Consider the following 22,576-nt stretch of genomic DNA (forward strand, 5'->3'; position numbering starts at 1 on the left):
TGACTTTTGGAGCCTGGGTAGCTCAGATGGAAGAGCATCAGACTCTTTTGTCAATCACAAGACAACTCGTGTTCCAACAGTGTTCAGTTCCTTACTAATTTTGTTTTTTTTACCAAAGCAACATGTGCCAATTGCAGTGTTGTACACAAAGCTATTTCAACTTTACTCTGACCTTTACTATGGTCTTAAACAGAATCATACCCTGCATTCCCTTTCCTCCCTACACCTATAAACAAGTTCCTACTATTGACCCCAGAATGTGGCAATCTATGCTTTATGAATGCTTTTTCCCCCCTGGTGGTGGTCAGAGGGCCCGGTGGCGCCAGTGTCCGGCAGCCTTGCCACTGTCAGTGCGCCCCAGGGTGGCTGTGGCTACAATGTAGCTTGCCATCACCAGTGTGTGAATGGGTGGATGACTGGTTGTGTAAAGCGCTTTGGGGTCCTTAGGGACTAGAAAAGCGCTATACAAATGCAGGCCATTTACCATTCTTATATTTTGCTTGTTCTTATGTTATTGTATTTTTGCACACCTCTGTTGCTTGTGAAGCTCGCACACAAGAATTTCAATCACATGTACTGTACCAGTGTACCTGCACATGTGATGTGACAATAAAGTGATTTGATTTGATTTGAAGTATTAAGCCAAGAAATTCTTTGTGAAATGGAAAAGTAAATGCCACTTTATGTAATCCGTTTGTTCATACATACACATACTGATTGACCTAAAAAGATGTAACTCTTAGACCCCCTTGTATTCATAAAAATTCGACCAGCTGCCACGCAAGAAAGTTGAAAGAGACTTTCAGGTTTCTTTTCATTTTTTCCAAACAAACGGACTATTCATTTGCCCCAAACAATGACAAATTGATACCAAATACACCCAAGTGAGAGCTGGTAAATAAGGTCAACTCAGCCACATGCAATGAGATACTAGTGTGGGAAAAGAACAAAGGACGAAAGTGAAAACAGTAACCCTAAAAGTAAAGCAGCAAGTAAACTGAAAGAAGAGCAGACAAGAAGAAAACAGAAAGAAGATGACACACACACACACAAAAAACCCCAAAACAATTATGACATTTTTACTGGCATCTGTCCAATATTTACAGATTTATCATTTTTGCCCCCTTTTTTCTAACTGTGAGTTCACAAGGTATTGTTTTTCTCCCTTGAATGTCTTTTAAACATCAAACATTAAAAACATGAAATTTTCTGCAACAATATCTCAGAAGGTCAAGCTTTGGAAAAACACTGTTTGTTCATAGTCTATGATTGAAAAGTACCCAGTGAAATGCAAACTGGCTAATAGCTGCTTAGAAAATAGAGCTGTGCCATGAAGAAGTAACATGCTAAGCCTCACTTTATTATTGCATGAGATGTGCAGACCTTAAGGATTGTTATCATCAAAACAGCAGATATTGAGCATTTACTGAACAATCCTAATATCATCCTACTAAAAGTGGACAACACGCGTTCAGTATGTAAGACATCTCAAATGCACTGAGACTGCTGTATCAATGTGAGAGCTTTAGCTATTCAAAATCTTAAAATGTGAGGATGCACTTTCTACACATTTGCATGCACACATGATTCACAGGAAAAGCCAGCGGCCTGTTTGGCCTCCGAAAACCTTAACTAGTAATTGAATCTGGGTGTCAGCATGACCAAATCCTACTTGACACCCCCCTTCCTCCTCTCCTCCCGTCTTCTCTCTCCCTCTCCGATCCATCTGATGACTCTGGCAATCTGCGTGTCATGTACAATTAAGTGGATCTGGAGATGTAGAGAGGGAGATGAAATTTAAAGTGCTGTAGAAATTAGAAGTGATGAAGTACGGTGGTGTGTGCCGATGGGATCCCCAGTGGTTAGAGCTCTGACACACTGTAGAGGTGACAGGTTTCCTCTGATCAGGGCTGCACACGTGGCAGAGCAGGGTTGTCATAGTAATAATAATAATAAGTGTATAATAAAAAAAAATGTATACATACTCATAACATTTGCATTTCCAGTGTTTATAATAGTGGCTCATTGGGTTGCATGTTTTTGTGTGGGTTGCTACTCATTGTGTATACAGTAATATTTCATTCGCAGCACATTTCTGTATCTCACTGATGGTTGCTTTTGGCTTTTTTTTGGCATCATTTACATTTTTTTTCATGCCAAAATTCAAAAAATGTGTTCATATTTGTGAAAATGTTTTAACCATTTGTTTTCAAGATGCAGTGCATGTACAGGCCATCCTTTTCTTGCTGCCTGTTTCCTAATGTGATAATAATAATTTAAAGGAGACGAATTCTGGAGTCTAAAACACAACATATGCTATCCATTCAGGCAGCTCATTCCCAAACATAGTTAGTTGTCAGTTTTTCTTTTAATGAGCAAAATTTCTGACTTGCTAGTCTATATTTTCTTCTTTCATTAAATCATGTGTATGGAGAATGAAAGTACGCAGTGATAGATTCAAGTGATAGATACTTTATTAATTATAAAGAGAATTTAGGCATTCAGTAGCTTGTTAAACACAGTGCATCACACAGGAGATAAACAGCAAATAGACTGGCTCTTATACAGTGCTTTTCTGCTCTATTTGAGCACTCGGAGCACTTATACAAAATGCCTCATTCACCTATTCACACAAGCACTTTCTAAGCCCAAGTGCTCTGTATCTAACATTCACACTCTGATGAATGCATCAGACTTGAGGTTCACATTTTTCTTGCACAAATATGTTGGCTGGCACGCAGATTGGAGCAGCCAGGAAGGAAACCACAAACTTTCTGATTAGCAGATGACCTGCTCAACCTCTTGACCTACAGCCACCCCAAAAATCGTCCTGATGTCTGATTCAAGCAAGCGTTCTTCTAACTGGGTCTTTCTCATGAACAGGTTTGTACAGCTGGGTGGAGCTTCTGTGCTTAAGGCTAGAGGAGTGTGCTTGAGATGACCATATTAGGAATATCCTCTCTTATCAACAGTCAGAAACTGTCTGAGCTTTTGGCTCTCAGGGATTATTTGTACATGGGATGATTTCATTGTAAAACTAATAGTATATTTACGACAAAAAGAAAGGGAAAATCTAATCAAACTGCTTGTCAACTGTAAATTGTAAGAGCATACGCCTTTGTATTTTTGATTCATGTTGGATTATATATCAGTTTGTTTGATTCATACTGATTGGGATTTGTTTCGATCTACTTACAAATTGCATTTTTCTTAAGACTTAAGACATGCCATTAATGGTGCAACCAATAAACAAGCACGTCAGAAAACTAAGTTGCGATCTTTTTTTCTCTGCACATACGCAGACCCAATCCTCTCAGAGCTCACGTCTTTCCCTCAGTGATAAATGTCAGCCTCCCTCCTCCTGAACAGATATCGATGGTTATTTGGGCTTATTTCTCCAATCTGTTGTTCACCTCAGAACGGAGATGGAATCCATTTCTGCCTGGTTGGCAGCGAGGGTGACTGTAGGACAAAGTAATTTGGCTGGCTGGCACCCTCTAGAATCTCTCTGTCTGAGCTGCTGAGCTATCTCAGCCCTATTTCCAAAGTTTACCTCACACAAACAAGCGCTCACAAAAACCCCTCAGATCTCTTCTCAAAGACGCATAAACTGGTCTAAGGCTGAAGGAAACAAAGTGCAGACATTTGGAGAAGTAGTTAAGTTTGATCTGGCTTTTGCAAACAATCTGAGCAGGTATAACAAAACAAAAAGGACATATAATACAAACATTTTATTATTTATCTGCCATTTCAATTTAAAAGTATATATCAAACTCTAAACATTTCATTCTTTCAATAAAGCATGTGATTTATTTTTTTTGCAGGACAAAGAAGAACTCTATAATCAGTTGCTTGTTGGGGGCTGTAGTGTCCAAAAGGGAACCCAGCTGTAGCAACAGAGTGGACCCAGTGGGTCGAGAAATAAAAATATGTGTCATTCCAAAAACTGCAAAAAAAACCCCCAACAAACATTTCAAGCCATGTCCAAAACCAAGCACCAACCTCTCTTCAAGTACCACACAGGCATGTTGGAGTCAGGGTGAAAAAGAGTTTCAAGTGTAAGTTGAATTGAATTAATTTATTTTACATGAAATATTTATGGACCCCTAGCCTTCAGATTTTTACAGAAAAGAGAGGGATTTTCCAAAGAATGGAAATCCAATTTGCCACAGAATCCTGGGTCACACAGGGATGACACACTATGTATATTGGTAATCTAGCAGTTACAAATATCCCATAAATTTGTCCATACAGTTTAGCAAAAGCTACATAGACTCACTAAAGAAATGGTTTAGGTAAAAGGCAAAGAAGTTACTTCAATTAAGCCTGGCCAACAACGCCGTACCAAAAATGACATATCAATAAAACATAGATAATCACAGTAACGATTTGCATTGTAAACATGTTAAATTAATGTTGGAAGGCTGCTATTTGGCAGTGGAGGGACAAAAGTGTATTTGGATAAAAGGTGGAGTGTGTTTCTCAGATCCCACACGCAAGATGTTTGGAATTAAACCTTAAAGGCATCAAGCACCATTGTTATTGTTCGGGTGTTTCATTTGTAAAGGCAAAAAATGCAGATTTCACGAGTCAAGGTCTAACAGTCCAACTCCAGCTCCCTAACTAGCAAGGCACTTTTTGATCTGGAAGTAAAGTAAAAAACTAAAATAGAATGATTATTGTAAGAAAACAGGGAAGGAAGCTCTAGGAGAGGGGAAATTTAAAACTAGCTGAGCCTGCTGCGAGCGATTTAGCTCATTAATGTAACACTGGTGAAAAGTGAGAACAATTGTGCCATTTGACTGTGGTTTTTTGATTGACTGGCTCTACTTTTTCAACATTCACCTCCTGCTTTTCCCCTGAAAACATTATTTTGGTAAATCCAATCATCATCTGATTGTACTCATCTTATATTGAAATGAGGTCCATAAATGGAATATGATGGTGCCTTCAGGGGCTTGATTGGAATACTAGAATTTTTACTGGAGTGCACATATAAAATAAAGAAATGGTAAATATGTAGACAGTCAAGTTGAAACTGACGACTTTGTTCTGTGTCAGTGTAAAATGTGCAAGGGAGTGCAGACGGTCTCTGTGAGTGACGAGGTGTTTTGTTGAACTACTGTTGGGTGGACAGGTCAGACAAAGGCAGCTCTGAGGTCCACACACCTTCAGTGAATTCAAGAAAACTCTGTGTGTGAAGCACACTTCATCGAGCGTGCCGTTTCAAAGGTCGGTGGTGATGACTGGTGTTACGCCGTGGATGAGCAGCGTAGGGCCAAGGTCCTGAGTCAGCAGCTCCAGCTGGCGCAGGTAAGCAGTATAGCGGCGGGTGTCAGCTGGGGGGCGTGGCAAGTACAAGAAACGCACAGCGGGTTGGGGCCGGGACTGATCCAGGATCAGCTTGTTGACAGCTGAAAGGTAGTCATCTGACACACGTGTGGCGTTGCTTGGGAAGCTGTTGACGTAATCTTCTTCGTTCTCCTCATCCTCCTCCTCCTCAGGTTGCAGCTTCTTCTCTTCCGTAGTAGCATCCAGCTGTTTCTTCCCCCAGTTGCCTTGACGCTGCCAGTGTAGTGCCACCTGCTGATCCCAAGGCACGGGGTGGATCTGAGCCTTAATTCTCAACTCCTTAAGCAGCTGGCTGAGCTTCTCCTCCGGGCCCCTCACACTTCGGCCCTCCTCAACACACAGGAAGAGACGCAGTGTAGCTTTGCGCCAGTCCCGCACCATGTTAAGGATACATGCCAGCTGCAGCAGGAATAGAGAGCAGGTATCCACATAGCTACAGCTGTCTGGGCGTAGGAGGTTGACTGGCCAGACATCCACATACACAGCTCTCTTCCCGGGAGTGCAGGAGGGAGGTGAGAGAACCTGGGCTCTGTCAAAGTTGTTGAAGTATCGAGCTAGTACCACGTTCTTGAGCATCTTCATGGCATCAGCAATGATAGCTACATACTCCTGGGACCCTAGAACCTTTCCGTCTCCAAATTCACCATAGTCCAGTCTGTTACTAGAGCCCCGCAGGGATACAAAGTGGAAGAGAGGAGGTTGCTCTGGCTCGTGAGAAGGACCTGAGGGATCTGTGGACTGAGTGCTCGACATTGATGGATCAATCAGTTTGTCTTTTGGAAGACAGTCATCATAGAAACCCAGGACAAGGGTGTTAGGACGCATCCCACCTGGGAAGAGGAAAGGCAAAAATTATTTCTTTTATTACCATCATTCATTTCCTATAATGTTGAGAGTGGAAGACTTAGAATGATTCACAATATGTCCGTTACATGGCCTGGACTGAAAGTGAGCAAAAGAGCAACCGATGGCTAAAGAAAATTTTTAAAAGACCTTATGAAAGCCTGGAGAACTATTACTTAAGACAACTTGAACAAAATAACAAGAAAATCTGGCTCCTTGGAAGCAAAATATATAGAACTAGTGAGTAACTCAAGACTTTTGCGCAGTACTGTATGTTTTGTGGCTCTGTAAAGACCTTTTTGATCAAATGTGACTCTTTTGATATGCTGCCAGTCCTTGCCCTTGGGGCGGGATTAGGGTTATGGTGCATTTCAGGCATGTTAAATAAACACATTTACATAGAAACTACAAGAAGTTAAAATCAAGTGCATTTTGGGCACATAGATAAAAAGTGCAAATAGCAGTTTGGATATCGCAGCTCAATAACCGACACAGCATATCATCTTAGAGTGTTAACGTGTCTGCTTCTGGATGTTTGGGCAGTTTAGTTCAATACTTGAAACTTTGAGTAAACATAGTAACCAAACCACTGGTTGAAGAGCAGGTACTATTTTTTGACAGTCTAAATAATAATATAATATAATGTAAATGTAAAAACATTCATTAGGCATTGGCTTTAATCAAAATGTAAGTACGTGGAAGGAACAAAAATCATATTAGTATATTGATACTTGCCTTTGAATTTAATAACAAATAAGGACAATGTGCGTTATTAATAGGGGTACTGACCAAGTCCTGAAATGAAGAGGAGATGTTGGACACCATGACGTACAGAATCAGCTAAGGTCAGGTTGACAAAGGCTTTGATATTTAGATGGTCCACCAGGGACAACCAGGACTCATATTGGGCCTGCAGAGGGTCAGACGGCAAAGTGTCTGGAAAAAAAAACATAAAGTTGAATTGCACTAGAAATACATCTGACAGTTGAACAGAAGTGTGCTAAGATTCAGAGAATGAGAAGGAAATGGACCCAGAAGCAGGAAAGCCAAAAAGTAAAAGGAGGGAGTGGAGAAGTGAGTTGACAGAGCTGGAATTAGAGGCAGAGCGTGAGTGAGATGCAAGAGAGCATGCTGAGATATGGAGGAGAGGGAAGAAACAGAAAGATGCAAGCGTAAATGACAGTGTAGACAGACTTGGATAAAGAATGAAAGATACAGGGAAGCACAAACAGGCGAGCAGGTGATCAGTCATCCCAAAAAAAAGCATCAGCATGTATGTAGAGGGCCATCCAGAGGCCACGTCTACAGGCGTCCTGTGGTTGTTTGAACTGTGCTAGAAGCTGCCATGTATTCCATTCAGCTTTAAGGCAAACAGCTGCTGCACAATTGTAAGCATAAATGGGTAGACTCAAAATAGATTAGCAGGGCAATGTGCAAATCCTCAACAACAAACTCCACTTCAGTGTAATTATGTGAATGAATAGCTCGCTCATATTTCTCAAGACCAAGTGGCTCGTCAAGTGAGAGAAGGGCCCTTCAGCGGCTAATGAACATATCATTTTTTTCCACTGTGAAACACAAAGGATTTGGACTGGGAGCACTCCATTCATGGCCAGTCCCGGTCTGCCATCATCTCCCCCACCCCTTTACACCCCACGGAAGACAAAGAAAAAGACAATCAATGACCTTGCCCCTTGAAAATCTGCAAGTGTGTAGAAAGGAGGTGCCTCCAGAGCTTTGTGCGTGCGATTACTTCCCTCGACAGCAGCAGATGAGGCGATGTCAAAGAGAACGGGTTAGCATTCTGAAGAGGTCCATTAAACAATGAACCGCTCAGTCTGGAACTTTGGACTGCATTGCCAACATAGAGGCGCATTTCTCACTCATATACTTTCCATATTTGGCCATTTTAAACTGAACCAAAATGAAAGGACTTTAGTGATAGTGGTATATTTGATATATTTTATAGCAATACAGTTGAAGTTCTCAGGGAAAGAAGATTTTTTTGTTGCCTCTGCTGCTTTTAAATATCATAATCATGTTAAAATCCTCCAAAAACAATATCTTCTCAGCATCCCATATTTATTTTGCTCATAATTAATAGTCTCTCTCTCACACTGAGTGGGTGTACATGAGAAATGGTGCAGAAGTAAGCCTTCGAATCCTCCTAATGCAAAAGTCACTGGAGAAGAAGCTGATTAAATAAACGAAAAAAGTTTCTCGAGGTTTAAATCAAACTTTGGTGTTCTTACTAAGGTCTCCGAGCTGGACATGTCCCAGCACGTACAGGCCACTCTTCTTGATGTCGTTGATGAAGGTGATGAGGCCCACGCTACTGCGAGGGTTGGAAACCATGAGCAGGATCTGAGGTCTCCAGAATTTGACGTGGTCCTTCCTCACGTCCAGCATTAGCAAATACTTACGCACCTAAAGGTTGAAGAGAGACATGTAAGCAGAGCTGTTGGAGAATCTGTGCGTTTTTAACCCCATAAACTCCTACTTCACTAAACCTGCATTCCACAGAAGCCTCTAGTTTGACTTTCACTAAATCTGAGTTGTATCTGCAGCTGTCTCATGCTCAAGTCCATTTGAGTCCCACCAAAATAAATATCCAGATGTGACTGAACTTGCAATGACCTAAATTTTAGTTTTTTCACTTAATGTTAATTTCCATAATATTTGATATTGTGCAGGGGAAAAAAAACAACACTTCAAGCTGAAATTGCCAATATACAGTGGGGCAAAAAAGTATTTAGTCAGCCACCGATTGTGCAAGTTCCCCCACTTAAAATGATGACAGAGGTCAGTAATTTGCACCAGAGGTACACTTCAACTGTGAGAGACAGAATGTGAAAAAAAAAATCCATGAATCCACATGGTAGGATTTGTAAAGAATTTATTCGTAAATCAGGGTGGAAAATAAGTATTTGGTCAATAACAAAAATACAACTCAATACTTTGTAACATAACCTTTGTTGGCAATAACAGAGGTCAAACGTTTACTATAGGTCTTTACCAGGTTTGCACACACAGTAGCTGGTATTTTGGCCCATTCCTCCATGCAGATCTTCTCGAGAGCAGTGATGTTTTGGGGCTGTCGCCGAGCAACACGGACTTTCAACTCCCGCCACAGATTTTCTATGGGGTTGAGGTCTGGAGACTGGCTAGGCCACTCCAGGACTTTCAAATGCTTCTTACGGAGCCACTCCTTTGTTGCCCGGGCGCTGTGTTTTGGATCATTGTCATGTTGGAAGACCCAGCCTCGTTTCATCTTCAAAGTTCTCACTGATGGAAGGAGGTTCTGGCTCAAAATCTCACGATACATGGCCCCATTCATTCTGTCCTTAACACGGATCAGTCGTCCTGTCCCCTTGGCAGAAAAACAGCCCCATAGCATGATGTTTCCACCCCCATGCTTCACAGTAGGTATGGTGTTCTTGGGATGCAACTCAGTATTCTTCTTCCTCCAAACACGACGAGTTGAGTTTATACCAAAAAGTTCTACTTTGGTTTCATCTGACCACATGACATTCTCCCAATCCTCTGCTGTATCATCCATGTGCTCTCTGGCAAACTTCAGACGGGCCTGGACATGCACTGGCTTCAGCAGCGGAACACGTCTGGCACTGCGGGATTTGATTCCCTGCCGTTGTAGTGTGTTACTGATGGTGGCCTTTGTTACTTTGGTCCCAGCTCTCTGCAGGACATTCACCAGGTCCCCCCGTGTGGTTCTGGGATCTTTGCTCACCGTTCTCATGATCATTTTGACCCCACGGGATGAGATCTTGCGTGGAGCCCCAGATCGAGGGAGATTATCAGTGGTCTTGTATGTCTTCCATTTTCTGATGATTGCTCCCACAGTTGATTTTTTCACACCAAGCTGCTTGCCTATTGTAGATTCACTCTTCCCAGTCTGGTGCAGGTCTACAATACTTTTCCTGGTGTCCTTCGAAAGCTCTTTGGTCTTGGCCATGGCGGAGTTTGGAGTCTGACTGTTTGAGGCTGTGGACAGGTGTCTTTTATACAGATGATGAGTTCAAACAGGTGCCATTCATACAGGTAACGAGTGGGGGACAGAAAAGCTTCTTACAGAAGACGTTACAGGTCTGTGAGAGCCAGAGATTTTCCTTGTTTGAGGTGACCAAATACTTATTTTCCACCCTGATTTACGAATAAATTCTTTACAAATCCTACCATGTGGATTCATGGATTTTTTTTTTCACATTCTGTCTCTCACAGTTGAAGTGTACCTCTGGTGCAAATTACTGACCTCTGTCATCATTTTAAGTGGGGGAACTTGCACAATCGGTGGCTGACTAAATACTTTTTTGCCCCACTGTATGTGTTTTGCTCACTTTTCTGTGTCTGTTTTTTTTGGCATCAAGGAAAATTGACTTTTATTGGTCCTGAGATTTAGCATGAGGTACATTAAGGAAGGTTTCAGAAACTATGAATTTCATTCCTCTACCATCTGTACAGGCAGTCATCTTTAGAAAGATTTTTTAGCAACTTCTTCAACAACAGAAGCCTGCTTTCTTCTAAAGCAGTGCTTCCCAAACCTTTTTTTACTGGGCCCCCCTTTGTTTTACAAGAAAAATATTCTCCCCCCTTGCGCGCGCACACACGCACAAACACATCCTCCAACCACACACACCCATATTTTGCCCCATTGCAGTTTATTTCACACCTCAAACATTTAGTAAACAATTAAGCAAATACAAGTAATCTGCAGGTAGTAAGAAAATAAACTACTAACTCTTTTACGCTGCGTCTGCACGTGATTTTGAAAACGCAGCTGTTTCGTCCACATGTAAACAGCGTTTGGAATCACCGAAAACTGAGATTTTTTAAAACTCCTTTTTTGGGTTTATATGTGGACGAGGAATACGGAGTTCGTCACGCAACGTTTTCCACGTCACGCTGTGCGCCACGTTATTGTTTACATGAGATGAATTGCAGAATGGCAGATAGTCAGATTAACAGTATTTTGTCTCTATCTTCAGGTTTTATACGCTTACATACACACATGCAGTTACTGTCCCTCCATTTAGAATTCAGAGGCGTCACTGTGTAATTATTTTACATGTACTTGTTTTTTTCCTGTGTATTAATATTCAACATTGCTATCAATACATTTTTCAAAAAATGCCTGTGCAGGTGAAACCAAAGGGAAGATATGCTTCACCAGATTTTCTAGTCTTTGGCTTAGAATGAAGTTGGTTTGGAAACATATTCAGCGATGCGATGCTTCATCTCCTGCTTTGCGTTTGTGTGGGAGCCCCGTGCTAGCAGTGTCCAAGCGTTGTTTTTTTTTCCCCTTTTCATGCTGCTCCCCCCCTGCAATGGGGCCCCACACTTTGGGAAGGTCTGTTCTACAGCTTGTAGCAGTGACCAGTGATGAAGTTCCCACAGGACCAGGGATCCCAGTTCAACTAAAGCCTGATCCACACATGTCCCTGTACCAGACACTGCCATGGTTTTGTTGCCATGGATGAGAGGTAGATAAAGTATTTATAGTGTATAGAATAAAGTACTCTATAAATGTATGGTGGAAGTGGTCTCTAAAACTAGAAAAAGGCTATATAACCACTAGTCCAGATCCATTCATTGAATAATAATAATAATAATGGATTGGATTTATATAGCGCTTTTCAAGGCACCCAAAGCGCTTTACAATGCCACTATTCATTCACTCTCACATTCACACACTGGTGGAGGCAAGCTACGGTTGTAGCCACAGCTGCCCTGGGGCAGACTGACAGAAGCGAGGCTGCCATATCGCGCCATCGGCCCCTCTGGCCAACACCAGTAGGCGGTAGGGTAAAGTGTCTTGCCCAAGGACACAATGACCAGGACAGAGAGTCCGGGGATCGAACCGGCAACCTTCTGATGTACCACAACGTAAGGAGTGCTCTGATACGCTTCCCAACCCCCTGAGCCACGGCCGCCCAAGTATAGAATAGTCAGACATGTTAAGATGTTTATATGCATGTATAGATTAGAGATGGACCGATCCGATATTACGTATCGGTATCGGTCCGATACTGACCTAAATTACTGGATCGGATATCGGAGAAAAATAAAAAATGTAATCCGATCCATTAAATATCACGAAAGCACCTCACAAAACTTGCAACACGCCGTAACTCACCTCAGAACGTTAGCACGTCGGAGCAGTATGCATCACGTGATAGAGCGGCTGTGGCATGCAGGACCTGTGGTGGTCTGGATAGCATGTGGAGCTTCGCTAGCAACCCGGCATTTCATCTCCGACAAAGTTATCCCCGAGAGAAGTAAAGCAAGTGTGTAAGTCCATCTCTGAATGTTTGTAAAGCATTCCTGCGTTAAGCTTAACAAGCGATATATGGAGCGACTTCCTCCTCTTGCTGCTACTTCAATCATGAAACTGCTTAATGATCAGCTGATCGGCTTTTCTGTCGCGAGTCCGTGTCTCTTGTTTGTTTTTGGCCCACTTTGCACCAGAAAGAGCAAACCAGCGGTTGAACAACAGCAGCACGTTTAAGCTTGATCAGCTGCTGTTAGAATTTATTTAATATTACTTTCTACTCAAGGATCTTTTTCTACGTAGCTGACGCTGGTAACTGTGCAGGGGCGGATCTAGCAAAGTTTAGCCAGGGGGGCCGATAGGGCATTAACAGGGAAAAGGGGCACAGAGACATACTTTTCTTTCTTATTCTCATTTAAAATGTCTAGCTTTTAATAAATAATTATCTTACACCCAAAGTTTTAATTTGATGTAAAATGAATAGAAGTCAATTACTGTATATAGTGACTATTAAGTCTAATATACCCTAGTAAGCTATAGTACTTTTTCCTTTGGGAAGGTACCATCTGTGCAGTCTGCAATTTTGTTGAAGAAAGATGTTGAATCTATTTAATATTTTAATATATTGAAAAAAATAATTGATTTCTGTGCATTTTTTTTCACACTGCATCAAATTAAGGTTGATTACGTCGATTAAGCATCATGAGGTGGAGCGTGAGGGGTGGTTCCCTATTTTTTATTTATTTATTTTTGTTGTTGCTGGGAGTTGGAACCCTATTAGTTAGGTTGCTTAATATTTCTGCTAAGTACTCTTTAAAATACCAGAATAGGGAGGATGGTGTAGGTTTAAGTTTATTAGATTGATCAGTATTGCTGAACTATGAAATATTTTTTTTTGCATACAGGTATAACAGAATAGCTTTAGTGTAGTTGTTGTTTTAAACTTGAGTATGAACTTATACAAAATGCAGCAAGATATTTAAAAAAACAGTTTTGTTGATTAAAAAACACTATATCGGATTCATATCGGTATCGGCAGATATCCAAATTTATGATATCGGTATCGGACATAAAAAAGTGGTATCGTGCCATCTCTAGTATAGATGTGTGTCATTCAGACTGTTACTGTGAAAAATGTGCCCATGTGCTGCTGCTTATGAATGTACACTTAAATGCCAGAGTGTATTAGAATTATATATATTATATATATTATTATATTTTACAATGCAAGCAATCATGCAGCCATCATCAGGATTCACGTTGATAAAATTGGCTCAAGGTACCATTAAGGAAATGCAGCTGAGTAGAACCAAACATTAGGACTAAACAGCAATGATTAACGCTGACTACATATTGATCATTAACTCTGATGACATGTTAAAGCTGCATCCTACGCAGCCCAATTTATCTCTATGATAGAAAATGGTAATGGACAATTCCATGCTTTTCTTCAGACTTTTTGGAGTTTTGAGTGTTAAAACCAAGGAGCAATTTCAGGGCTGAAAAGGAAAATGTGACAAGACTGCTGTTCCTCTACTGACCAATTGGGGCTGGCTGAAAAAGCAAAGACATTCCAGTCACTGCCCAACTTCACAGCATTAAATAGAAATGATTACACTCTGATTAAAAAAAAGAAAGAAAGGAAGAAATATTTGGGTCTGTACAGATATCATCACCTTCAAAAAGTATAAGGTGGGTGAATTTTCTTTCTATGTATTTGGACACCAACAAAGCCTGAAGGAAGGACTGGTGTACTCTAATTATCTAACAAATATTATGGACTGGTATGCGGTACAACAAATGAAAAATGTTTGTGCTTCAGTTCTGGTGAGTGAAGTTATAGTATTTTATTATCTGTTACTTAACACTAATTAGCACATACACATCTATGTATTTTGAACCTGTCAAGGTTATGGATGCACCTAATAAACCAATCTTGCCAACATTAGTGGATAACTTAAAACTAGGGACGTGTGCGACCAGTTGACCACGCTATTGTCACTAGTCAGTACCAGACGTATTGGCATTTAATCCGATTGCTATCATTTTAATTGATGCTGAAATACTTTAAATTGCTGTGTTCTAAATGTTATGCAGCGATGTGCCACCAGATGGAGCATCACTGAGAAATGAGATTGCAGGGAAATGAGCGATTTCCAAAGGGTGGAGGGGCTCTCGAAAGAGGAATTCAATAATTCGAGAGAAGTTCAGAGCAGAGTTGCTGCTCCTCCACATTGAAAGGAGACAGCTGAGGCATAAGGTTAAGATGTTTTAGCCAGGGTTGGCCTACTGGGAGGAGGCCAGGGGCTAGCCGAGGACGAGCTGGAGAGATTACATCTATTCTTACATCTGGTCTGGGAATGCCTCGATGTTCCTCCAGATAAGCTGGAGTAGGGGACTGACAAGAGTGAGGTTTCGGCTTCTCTGCTTAGGCTGCTGCCCCCGTTACCCAACTCCAGATGGGTGAAGAAAACAGGTGGATGATTTATCATTTTGTTGTTTTAGACAGTAGTTGTCATGAATCTTTGAACAGCGTTCATAATGCACCACACTTTTCAGCCGCAGTTTATCAGTTTTTCGGATATTTTTAAAATACATGGACTTTTTTTATAGTAAAGAAATCGATTTAGGAACCAGGCACATCAACTAATTCATTTCAAAACCATACACAGAACATACATTACACCCTATAAGAGATTCCAGATGAAACTACAGGATACATATCACTGTCACATATGCAATGATTCGTCACCAGGCACGTTCTTACACATGTTATGAGACTGTCCAGTTATATCCAATTTTTGGGTCTTTGTGAACTCTGTGTTATCTGAGGTGCTGGAAGTTTTTTTATATCCCCAATCCTGGTCTTTGTCTCCTCAATGATACCTCTGAAATCTCCTTAAAACAAATACAATGCAAAATGTTGTTCGCCGGATTCACATCCGCAAAGAAGAAAATTACAAAGCAATAGTTCAGTCCTGACATTTGTATGGAATCATTCTGGATACGATGTCTTATCCGTATCATTAATCTTGAACATACCACAGCAAAATTAAATAAAGCTCGACCCACGACTGTCGAAGCTTGGAAAATCTTCTCATCCAAAGTTATCTCCTGGAAGAGGCAAGAACTGGTTGTAACTGTGTGTTTTTGTGTTTTTTCTTTCCTGTCCCCATGCCTTGTGACCAATGTTTGCTTTGCTACTGCAGTTTACAGTCGTGCTGTATATGTCTGTACACCCCCAACCCTGTTGTAAATCAATAAAATGTTGATCACAAAAAAAAAGAAATCAATTTAATATCATATTTCACAAAGAGACTGTTTGTTTGAAATACGACGTGCAATGTTGATAATGTGTGACGCGAGGTGCCGCTCAGTTAAGCAGTATGATTCATTACTGAAGAATGTGATTAATGGCTTCAAATGCCTTTGTTTAGATTGATTTTGACATTTTCCATTAATCGATTCACAAATTCAGCTTGATATAATAATAATGGATTGCATTTATATAGCGCTTTGCAAGGCACCCAAAGTGCTTTACAATTCCACTATTCATTCACTCTCACATTCATACACTGGCGGAAGCAAGCTACAGTTGTAGCCACAGCTGCCCTGGGGCAGACAGACAGAAGCGAGGCTGCCATATTGCAGCCCCTCTGAGAGCCCGGGGATCGAACCGACGACCTTCCGGTTACAGAGGCGCTTCCCAACCCCCTGACCCACGGTCGCCCATATCTGAGTGTTATTTAGTTTTAGACTAGTCGGTTAGTAATTTTTTTCCCCGTTTAGTCAGCTGCCAGGAACATCTCTATTTAGCACACCACCCTCTGGTCCAAATATTCTGGCTCCAAAAAACGGACATGGCAACAGCGACTGCTGCTATTGTAGAAGTTTCAAAATGCCAATCGATGGCATAACAGTAGCTTTTATTTGCAGTCTATGGTTAAAATTGGTGTTCCTGGTATAAAAGGAAAGTTGGGGAGGAAAAAAATAGTTTGAAAACCTTTAAATACATTCAGACACTTGCAGGGTGACTATAAAACAGACAAATGGAAAACTTCACTTGAGAATATCCTAAAATAGTTAAAATGGCTTCCACTTAAAAGTACTTTCAGGGTGTGCTTCATTTTATGGACTATAATCACTCTTGTGCTGCAGCTGGAGTTTAGCCTGAAAAGGCCTCGAAAAAGCCTCTGACAATAACGACTGTCTTAACAATCCAAGTTCAGCTCAAGCTGCTGAGTTTATGTTTGTGTGTACATGACTATCAATCAAAACTTGAGGATGCAACCAGCATTATTATATCATGATTGTCACACTTGTTTTTGTTTTTTTGCTGTAAAACACACACACACACAAAACATGGTCCCAGAGGCAGCGTCCAACTGCCTCCACTCATCTAATCATCTGTCTTCCTTTATCTCTCCATTTTCCCATCTTCTCATCCATCAGACTATCATCATTTCACTGTCGCTTCGGTCTCATCCATCACTTAGTTTCTCAATCACTCAACCCCACTCCCTCCTTATATTCCTGCTTCCTTCTTTCTTTTCCCATGATACCATCAGGCTTTGGTGCCTCAGTTTGTCTTTTTCTCCTCTCACTTTCTTTCCTAAACTCTGTTGTCAGCTGCTTGTTATCTCCAATTGAGATTTTTTTGTTGCTGTTGCTGTCGTTGTAGAATGCTGTGTTTTGTTTTTGTTGCTTTGCTTCAATGTCACCCAGCTGGCAGACCGCCACACTGGTTACTACTCGAGGGTGCAGGAGCATTGGACAAGTGTATGCATGAGCTCAGTAAATGTGCATGTATGGTCTCCTCTGCTGAGCCCATCAGTATAATCATTTGCGCTCTTTGCCTGGGGAGGTTTGAAAGTTCGGAGGGCCAAGCTGAGGCTCATTTGTGAAATGAGTATTCAAAGGGTTTATGACTTACATTTTAGATATTTGGAAATAAGTGCGGATGCACTGATATAAGTACCTCGTTGTTTGCCAGCAGCCTATTGGCATTAAAGATGACATTCGCAATGGCAATGTTTATCTAGAGTGTCAAATCAATTTTGCGCTGGATAAATATTCAAACACATTGTGATTTAACAGGTCACTTAATTTTATAATGACATAACAAAACAACAACAAAAACACTGGAATTCTAACTGACTGTCAGCCAAGCTGTTTTTAAAAATATGAATTACAGCCAAAGACTGTAAACAAAAAGTGGATGTAGTTGCCAGATCTGAAAAGTGATGCAATATCATTCCCTAATGGCCAGCCCCCATGTGGGATTTGAAGATGTCTAAGATTTCTAGTAGCTTCACCTGTGGGATGAAAATCCTTTGTCACCTCGTTTGAGTTATTGTGTTCAGAGTTTTAGAAAATTTGACCTCTAACTTTAACCTTGAAGTTGAAGTCACTGAGATTAATGTACCTATGGTACTAATTTGAAAATCGTACACCACCTGGTTCTCAAATTATCACACTGATGAACTCTGGTGTCAACGGCAACAGCCCGCCCATCAGCCTTTTACAGCTGAGGGGTAAAAAGCTATGGTAGCTATTATATGGATTAAAAACTATAACAAAGGACTTTACATAATTATTATAATAATAACTACACATAGATTGAGTGTTTAATAATGGAATAGAGATTCATAGATTGACTGATGATATGTTAAAATACATTTTAAATATTATTCAACTACTGACAAAGCAGTAATATGACTGACCAGCTAAGTGCAGGTTTAAATAAACCAGTCTTCAGCCCTCATCCGTACCTATCACCACCATTCTGGTAAACAGAGCTATCAAGGGTGGCCAATTGAATTACTTGAGAGTAGCTGCTGCCTCAGTGTTGTGTCTTGTGTAAGAGAAACTGCAGAAGTGGGAGGAGATGATACTAGAAGAAAATGGGAAAAGGGGGTGGTGAGGATTTGGAGGAAAAGTGCAATAAGTTAAGTGGTTGGAATCATGTTCTGCCTCCTGACAAGCGAGTGGCAAACCCAGACACCCTCTCTGCAGCCTTGGCAATGACTCCCCCACTCGGCTGTGGGCCGTCCTGGCAACGGTGAGCTGTCTCCTTGAGAGCAACAGGCTGGCCCGCTAGAGGACATGAAGAGCTGGATGATGTAAAGCTCTGTTTGTGTGTATCAGTGTCATAAATGTAAAGAGCTTTGCGGGGGAATAGATGTAGGTGTGTGTGTGTGTGTGTGTCTGCTAAGCCGGATATAAAGGTGACAGATAGCTGCTGTAGGGATGACAAGGCGGCATGAGTGAGAAAAGAGAGAGGGGAAAATGTGTGTGTTTGTCTGCTAAATGCAAAATCATTGGCTGAGGAGAGGCAGCGGAGAACTGTCTGTGTTTGTATTCGTTTGTGTGTCTCTATAAACCTGATAGAATGGTTGCTTGGCAGAGGTACGGGCTCTTGTAAAGCTGAGGGGATGAGATTTTAGTTGCTATAGTAATGACAAGGCAATACTGAGTGTGTGTTTGTGTGTGTGTGTCAGACCTGGTGGAAAATGAGAGCCTGGCTGATGTAGCCCCAGCTGGAGGTGGGACTGAGGTAGTGAATCAGCAGAAGCAGCAGGAGCATGAAGGCGATGCTGGCCGAGGCGTAGATGGCATTGATGAGGAACATCATGATGGCGCAACCGATGATGCCCAATATGCATGTGTGCCAGGTGAAATAACGAAAGGTGGGCCTGGGGAGAAAACAAGGGTGGTGAAGAGAGCACCACATTAGAATATTAGCCACCCCCCCACCAGCCCTCCAGAAAAACAGACTGCAAACCTCTGAAGTCATTCAATACTGGAGGGATATTTGTGCTTTTTAAAAAAAATTGTTTTCTAACTTAATACTCATTACTATTTTCTTACTAACTAAATGGTTTTGACTCTTCTAATATTCTAAAGATGAGATATTGCTTTGCTTTCAAATCAAGCCTTGAGAAACGAGAGAAAAAACCCTGCAGGAAACAAACGCAGTTTAACTCTCTGCTCTATGCCTGTTTCTTTTTACTTGTTTCCCAAGTTCATTCAAAAGGAGACCAAGTGTGCTTGGTCTGCACTGAATGCATTCACATAATCTAAACTAAGTTCAGATGGTACTATAGGGTATAAGGTTTTTCTGAAATTACCAACCAAACAAATAAGTAGACACTTGTAAACCAACTATAGTAAACTGTTTCAGAGTATTTAAAGTTTAGTTGCATTGAAATAAAGGTGGGTGAGCTCTACAAAGTTCTGGCTGTGTAAGGGGTACAGATTTAAACTGCCAATCTCCCTTTCACAATAACTTCTATCAATAGCAGCATAGCTTTGGTTTGGCTTTTTAAAAATGCAAATACGCTTCTACTGCAGAGCCCAGTGAAATTAGATGTATGAAAAAACAGACATTGCGAAGGCCTACTTTACACTTTAAAATTGACATTTTATAAACAAGGGCAACACAAACAGACCGTCTGAAATGTCTGTAAAATTCTGAATCCCACGTAATAAACAGCATGTTCCATTTGTGCGTCGCTGTTTGATTGGACTCCTTCAGAGGATACAGTCAGACAAACCTTTTGTTAGTGACCAGCTTCCATCTCACACCTCTGAAGAAAGATTTCCCAAAATGTCAGAATGTTCTTTAAAATGAGAAGGATTTAACAAACCACCAAGGAGTTTAGTGAAACAGCAGCTGCAATGGAATGAAGATTCTCCTAACATGGCTGTACATGTACTTGGGCTGAGAAAGATAACTAAGGGAAGGCCCTACTGAATGAGTAATGTCTGGCAGGAGCAAAGAATTACATTCTCAGCCAGAATAGTACTGCTCCCATTCTCCAGTCAATTTTTATTAGCAATTAGCAGTTGCTAATTTTAGAGTTAGCAACTGCTAACTGCTGATTTAATCAGACACCAACTATGCTTTTAATACTTAAATAAATACTTTAAAGGATGTCTAATCAGCCAATCACATGACAGCCAATGAATGCGTTTAGACACGTTCACATGATGAAGACAAGCTGCTGAAGTTCAAACCGAGCATCAGAATGGGGAAGAAAGGTGATTTGAGTCAGTATTTCAGAAACTGCTGATCTACTGGGGTTTTACCACATAGCCATGTCAAGATTTGTACAGAAAATGGTCTGAAAAATAGGAACTATCCAGTGAGCAGCAGTTGTCTGGGTGAAAATGTGTTGATACAAGAGGTCAGAGAAGAATGGTTAGACTGCTTCAAGCTGATAGGAAGGCAAAAGTAACTCAAATAACCACTCGTTACAACCAAGACATGCAGAAGAGCATCTCTGAATGCACAACATGTCAAACCTTGAGGCAGATGGGCTACAGCAGCAGAAGACCACGCCAGCTGTCACTCCTGTCAGCTAAGAACAGGAAACTGAGGCTATAATTCACACAGACTCATCAAAAAGTAGAGAACAATTATTTATTTATTCATTATTGTTATATACATATATATATATTTATTTTTTTCTACTTTCTTTTACCTCCTCAGTTATTTTACTTTTCTTTTCTTTTTTTCCGTCTCCATGCTTACAAGTCCACATATGCTAGTAATTGTTTACAATTGAATCTGTATAAGCATGCTGTGTTAAAAAAAAAAGCAAAAAAAACAAAAACAAAGAGAGAACAGAACATTAAAAAAGTAATTTTTCATAAACAACAATAAAGAGTGGATCCATCCTTCCCTGTGTCAATGGTTCAAGCTGGTGGGATATTTTCATGGGACACTTTGGGCACCTTAGTATGAACTGAGCATCATTTAAATGTCACAGCCTACCTGAATGTTGTTGCTGCTGACCATCTCCATCTCTTTATGACCACAGTGTACCATCTTTTGATGGCTAGTTCCAGCAGAATATCACATTTTTATCATAAAGCTCAAATCATCTCAAACTTGAAAATAAGATCACTGTATTCAAATACACTCCACAGTGACCAAATGTCAATCCACAGGAGCACTTTTGGGATGTGGTGGACATCTGCCTGATCCAGTCATACCAAAATGATCCAAAATCTCTCAGGTGTGTCCAGTACCTTCTTGAATCTGTGTCATGATAAATTATGGGAGTTCTGAAAGCAAAAGGGGTTCAAACCTGCTACTGGCAAAGTGTAATGAAGAGTGTATATGCTGTGAAGTAAAATCTCAGGCCTCAGACTGCTTGATAATTGTTGCGATCTTCTGCTTTGCCTAGTGTATAGTTGTGCTACTTACCATGGATTCTTTAAGTATATATCGTATCAAAGAAGATAAAAACTGGGAAAGAGCCATCTGGAAACTGGACACATTTTTACCACTGCTAAGGGAATCTTTTATACAGCTGCTACGGCCATAAAAGAATTTAATTTGTCTGAGTTTCACTGGAGAATTTCAGTGACACGTGAATTCCCACTTGCTGAGACTTTTGTACTTTCACAGACATGAAATACATGAATGCTTACCAGTTGTTTGGAAAACACTAACATTTAAAGTATGAATTTTATAGAAATCAACTACACAAAATTTACAGGGAATAAATTGTGCTCCTTAGGGTTTATCACCAAGGTCTTTATGCAACTATCTTAGCTTTTGACATCATAACATTTTAATTTCTGCCTCTCATTACCTCGGTTCTGTGTTCCTACCTGATGCTCCAACAGCTTGAGATGCAAATTTCTTGGGGGCAATATACTATTATCTGTCCTTGATTATACTACCTTAATTAAGTCAGGTTAAATTACTTGGCTAAGTAAACCTCATAATGAAAAATCTTCAATCAATATCTATATTTTAGAAATTATGCCAACTTAATATCTGCCATAATTTTGCTAAAGTGTTTTTTAAAGATTTTTTTTTTTAACCAAAAGTGATGTCTCACTCTCAATGTTAGACAAACCATAATTAAACATCAGAGTCATTCCCTAATGTGTGACTTCACAGCAGCATCAAAACTAATGTGGCGTTAATGCTGTGACAAGATCAATTAAAACAAACAGCACACATAGATAATAGGCTGCTGCTGCTTACTGCTTTAGACCTTTCAGTGTTTGTGTGATCGGGCATAAATTCTTATATGAATGCATGAATGCATAAGGACACATTAGCTGGCTTCCATC

The 22,576-nt window shown here is 40.6% G+C and overlaps 1 protein-coding gene across 1 annotated transcript in view; it reads right to left on the minus strand.

Moving 5' to 3' along the window:
* Positions 1 to 2,462: 2,462 nt before the first annotated feature.
* LOC146653505 (solute carrier family 12 member 9) overlaps positions 2,463 to 22,576 on the minus strand; it is an 86,079-nt gene continuing 65,965 nt past the window's right edge. Inside the window, exons 10-13 of the mRNA XM_085379455.1 lie at positions 18,984 to 19,176; positions 8,448 to 8,622; positions 6,985 to 7,131; positions 2,463 to 6,182 (exon numbers count right to left, since the gene is read on the minus strand). Coding sequence (XP_085235581.1) covers positions 5,227 to 6,182; positions 6,985 to 7,131; positions 8,448 to 8,622; positions 18,984 to 19,176 — 1,471 coding nt within the window. The 3' untranslated portion in view covers positions 2,463 to 5,226. The remainder of the gene's footprint in view (positions 6,183 to 6,984; positions 7,132 to 8,447; positions 8,623 to 18,983; positions 19,177 to 22,576) is intronic.

This window comes from Rhamphochromis longiceps, linkage group LG14 (genome assembly GCF_057381845.1).
Source record: "Rhamphochromis longiceps isolate RC_006_pf linkage group LG14, R_longiceps_female_GT1.1, whole genome shotgun sequence".
Lineage (NCBI taxonomy): Eukaryota > Metazoa > Chordata > Actinopteri > Cichliformes > Cichlidae > Rhamphochromis > Rhamphochromis longiceps.